Below are 4,907 nucleotides of genomic sequence, written 5' to 3'. Positions count from 1 at the left end.
GGCGATGGGCTTCTTCCGCCGGATCGCCGGTATGTTCGGCGGCTCCAGGGACGACGCCGACCACCACCACGACGCCGGCGGCGGCGGCGGGGACGTCCCGCACGAGAAGGTGGCCGCTGCCGCCGCGGCGGCGGCCGCCTCCGGGCACGCTACTAGGCGCGGATTCAGCGTCCAGGTGCCCGTGCCGGTCGACCGGCCGGCGGCCGGGCCCGTGCTGGCCCCCTGCCCCGCTGGAGACGGCGGCGTCCAGGTATGTCGGATTGCAACCCCCTGTACTACGCGGTGACGTGTGTGCTGCCAGTAGTTCCGCTGCTCCTCGTAGGTCTTGTATTCAGTGAGATCTTGGTAGAACTCTTACCTTTAAAAAAAAATCTTTCTACTGTACTGCTACTCTACTTGAAATGTATGATTGCTCGCTGAATTGCTGTGTTGATGAGTTCGAGCAGTAGCTCAGATGGTGGGAATCTCGGGCTCTGAGGATCTTGTCCGTCACAGCATCGCATATACTGCGATTAGATGGCGGCGCCTTGGACGAATCCAATCTTGGCTGACGGCTGTGCCAGTTTTGTACTGCTTTTTAGCTTCTTGACGTGGGTTTGCTTTGTGTGCTTATGCAAACTTTAGGTTTTAGGGCGTCTGTTCTCCTTTTCTCCTGTTCTGACAATTGCAGTGCGCTGTGCGTTTTTAGAATTTGGTATTGGCAGGCGACTATGGATACTAGCTCCTGGTCCTGGTGCTGCAGTTTTTCCCCCATCAGTTTCAGGTTGTGTGGGTGTATGTTCCTTATGCAACTTCGTGAAGATCATATTTAGTCCACCGCCAAAAGATGTTTCCTTCTTGGTCATGATTTGGGCAACGTAGCTAGTGATGCCTTTTTCAACTGCAATAGAGGGAAGCCGCAATGGTTAAGAAATAACGCTAACATATTTTGCTAGTCACTCAGAAGAGGGGAGCTTTACCATGTATTGGTGTACTTTGTACCTGACTGTTGCGGAGGGTTTGGAAAGGAGCTCACCCAAAAAATAAGCAATGTGGATAATTCGTGTTAAAACTTATGTTGTTCATTTAGGGCCATACAATGTGTCTGATAGATTATGCTTTGCATGGGGTGTACAGTGAGATATTTTCCATTAGAAGGTAGGATATCGTGCCATCGGTCGGATGCATGAGGAAGTATATGACTTCATCACTTCAAAACTTAGTTTGAGATACCAATTGTTTAGAACATTATAAGGCAGGTGTATATCTTTAGAGTACAAATTCATTTGGTTATTGATCAATTATGTAGCCACTCTTCTAATTCTCATGTTTATTAACCAATTATGTAGCCACTCTTCTAATTCTCATGTTTATTAATCAATTATGTAGCCACTCTTCTACAAGATTAACTTGTTTCATCTGATTGCCTGTTTCTTTTTCTAGTTTAATACTTATTTTAATCTGTTAGGCATACTTTATCATGTTTTAGAGATACCAGCAGGACCTCTGTCCATTCATTAAGTAAAGATTAAATTTTGTTACAAACACATCCACTTACATGGCTTGCAGACTACTAATCAAAAGAGAAACAATGGGCGCCGGCCGCACCTACTTGGTCACATTCCGAGCGTAGCACCATTGACCATTGTATAGGTGCACCTTGTCCCCCACCCCACCATACATGCAGGCCCACGAAACATGGCTACTAGCATCATCTAACTGCCCACAATGACTAAATGAAATCCCGAGAAACCAACCCATTGACGAGGACTGCCACTACAAATTCTATGCTAATGACACAAAGCACTGAGTGGCGTCTATTAGGTAGTTGTGGTTGCCTTCCCCTTGGCGGTAACCTTCTTATTTTTATTCTTGTTCACGTTCTCCGCATTCTTCATACGGCGTTCTAGCACCGTGATGGACCAAGTTGGCAATGGACTCTTGAAATTGAAGTCCACATTTTCTATGAGGCCTGCACAACTCTTTTTTTTCCAAGCTTTGGCTTCACGTCCTAAAGAACACATGTGCACGCAAGTAACTCCTGCTCCTCAGACTTGCTCTTGTTTCTAAACCCTTACTTCTGCTTCTGCTTGATGTGACTGCTTCAGTGGGGTGTGTTGATGCCATGCCCATGCTGGCCTCCATAGGCACCTGCTTAGAAACAGGACCACATCTTGGTTTAGCAAGAATTGGCACCAGCACTGGCCTAAGATCATGGCCAAGAAGTCACTGAGCTTGCCACGGAAGCTTGTACTGCATAAGTAACAACACATCTGCAGGGCATCTTTGTCCATAGGCTGCTCGATGAGCGGCCTGGATGTCAGCTTAGCTAAGCATTTTTTGGAATTCGAGTCCTTTTGCTTTTGGTACTTATCCAAGTTCAGTAGTGATTCAAAATTACCAGCTCTAGGTCCTAGCTAATGGAATTGCTCATCTGGTGGTCGCTGTTGACTTGTTGGTTTAGGTGTTTTTCTAGTGCCTGTAAGAATTGTGCAATTGATACTCCACCAATACTTTTTTGATAATGGCAAGGGCCAAAAGGGATAATTAACTCAGGATGAGTTTACCCGTTTTTGTTTTTTGGTATTCAATGTTAGTTTAAAAAAAATGCTGAGCGTTGATAGTTTTTATGCAATTATGGTCTATTTAACTCAAAAGCACAATTTACTATTCAGTATGTTGTTGTCCTTCAGTACGTTGTCGTCCTATTTCTCTTTTAAGAGTCACTTCGGGACGTGAATCCTGTTAGTCTGATTAGATCTGGTATGACCATTTAGCCTACTCTATCATCGGATTTGACTCTGGGATTATGTGATGTGTAATGTGTTGTGCGGAATTAGACCTTTTGGTTCTGATTTTGGTAGTGTTTAGTCTGGGAGCGCCCCTTGTTTGATCCTTGAGCAGTTACTGGTGATGTGCTACAGCAATCCCAGGATAGAGATGCACCTTACAGTGCCTAGTGCAAATAGAGCTGTTCCCCTGTTCTTTGTTAAAAATGTTTTTTTGCTGTGAATACGATATTACCGTTTTGTTATGCATAATTTATGTGATCGTCTATGGTATTGGATAGCGGATATGAGTTAGCCTGGAGAGTGCACTCTTCTTGCACTAGAGTGTACACAAATGCATAATGTACAGAATTTCCCAAATCCATCACTGAGTGGTGCCTAGACACTTCTTCAAAGTTTGATGTGGACTTGGAAATCTGGCTGCTGCTACGATTACTGATGGTTGATATAACTACTACAAATATGAGTTTGGATATGCATCATATGTCATTCAAGTGATCATGTCCATTTTAAGCATAAAGGCCACACATGTGGTTTAATAATTTGTTATCTGCCCAGGTCTGACATTGGATCAAGGGCCACAGTTATTCTAATATACCTTATTCTGCAAGTTACATAAAATATTTGTGGTATTGAACGCCAGGAATTTGAAGATAGCATTCAGGGATTACTGATCACCAAATCTGTTGTAGGACACTAACTAGCTTTGTGTGCGTGCATGTGTGAGTGCTTGCTCTGTGGGTTGGTTCATGGGTGGGTCGGAAGATCTTAAAAAGAGTGTATGTGGAGTATTCTGTATGTTGTACAAGCCCATGGTTTTTCTGTACACTGTAGCTACCAAATTTGGTGTTATTTGCCTACTCTTGACGAACAAATGACAAAACACATCACTGTTTCCTCTAGTGATGCAATACAGGATGTCAGTTGTTACCCATCAATTGTTCTTTTTTTTTTGGATGATTGTGCTATCAACACATTAAAATGTTTCTTTTGTATCATGGCTAAAATGTGAAATTCCTGTGATTGTTGTAAACTGCCTGAGATTTTGCTGTTTCCATTGTGTTGTTTGAATACAAATTTATTCATGCCATATCTTCATCCAACCAGGGCTTCCGGTGGTATACAAGGAGGTTAAGGATTGACGAAGATGGCGACGTCGCCGACGAGTTCTTGGACGAGGTCCTCCCCGAAAGCTCGGACAACAACGACGCGAGCCCAGCTGGAAGGTTCCAGGTGAAATACAACACGAGACCAACCGCTCTAGCGATGAGGAAGCAAACGATCGCCGTCGACGGCGACATCCGCCATTGCGTGGAGCACCAAGGGCAGCTCCAGTGGGTGTGAAGGTGTAAACGCAAGCCTGGGTTGTAGTGTGCCTTCGGCTGCCGCCTCGAGAACTGTCATCCACTCCCCCTCCGGCCCAAGGAGCAAAGGAGCTTTACCTTGTGCCCCTCACCGTCTGGAGCCTCCGAGGAGTGGATCTGGTTTGCACCATTCTCAGTTGAGTGTGTTGGGATCAGGCCTGGTTTCATGGCTGATCAGATCCCTTGTACCACTATTAGTAGCTGTACATTGTTGAGCAGTGAGAGGAAAGCAGACAAAGCTGAATTATTAAAGGGGGGGACGTGTACTTTCAAAATAGAGCAACCAACTAAACCCTTGAACTGAAGGGCTGATGACTTTGTGCGAGATCCCTTTTCTTGCCTGCTGTTCTCGGTCTATTTATTTTTTTGCCATCTAGGATCCGTAATGGTGGATTATGAATTTATGATGATTTTGTTTACGTGATCAACTTTGTGTGATAATCGTATTTACAACATAGACTGCCACTACCTACGACCACAAAGCTTTCTTTTGTCGCACTGTTATTTGATTTCACTGATGGGACTGTAATGTGATGTTGATTTGAATTTTATACATCCCTGAGCTTGAAGCATTGTTTGTTTTGATTGTACAGTGGAAACAGCAAAAGAAGGGTCTTTCCAATGAGTTTTAGTCAACAAAAAAAAATCCTATCAAATATAATCCTAGACCTTAAACCCTGATTCATCGACACCCCTGCATTGCTTTCATGCATTCGTCGTCGCCAGTGCGATGATCCTCAAGAATAAAGGGGTGTGATGAATGCGACCTTAAGCA

The 4,907-nt window shown here is 44.4% G+C and overlaps 1 protein-coding gene across 1 annotated transcript; it reads left to right on the top strand.

The window, feature by feature from the left end:
* Positions 1-4: 4 nt before the first annotated feature.
* Positions 5-4,560, top strand: LOC119314896. The gene is made up of 2 exons (XM_037589583.1): positions 5-250; positions 3,876-4,560. The coding sequence occupies exons 1-2, from the start codon at positions 5-7 to the stop codon at positions 4,110-4,112; spliced, it is 483 nt and encodes a 160-aa protein (XP_037445480.1). The 3' UTR covers positions 4,113-4,560.
* The last annotated feature ends 347 nt before the right edge of the window (positions 4,561-4,907 follow it).

This window comes from Triticum dicoccoides, chromosome 6A (assembly GCF_002162155.2).
Source record: "Triticum dicoccoides isolate Atlit2015 ecotype Zavitan chromosome 6A, WEW_v2.0, whole genome shotgun sequence".
Classification (NCBI taxonomy): Eukaryota; Viridiplantae; Streptophyta; class Magnoliopsida; order Poales; family Poaceae; genus Triticum; species Triticum dicoccoides.
Note: the sequence above shows the minus strand (reverse complement) of the source record. Positions and strands in the feature narration are given on the sequence as shown.

Excerpts from the sequence above, each read along its gene's own strand:
- LOC119314896 (XM_037589583.1), top strand. The coding sequence starts at position 5 with ATGGGCTTCTTCCGCCGGATCGCCGGTATGTTCGGCGGCTCCAGGGAC. Across the intron at positions 251-3,875 it reads CTGGAGACGGCGGCGTCCAG|GGCTTCCGGTGGTATACAAG; the intron begins GTATGTCGGATT and ends TCATCCAACCAG.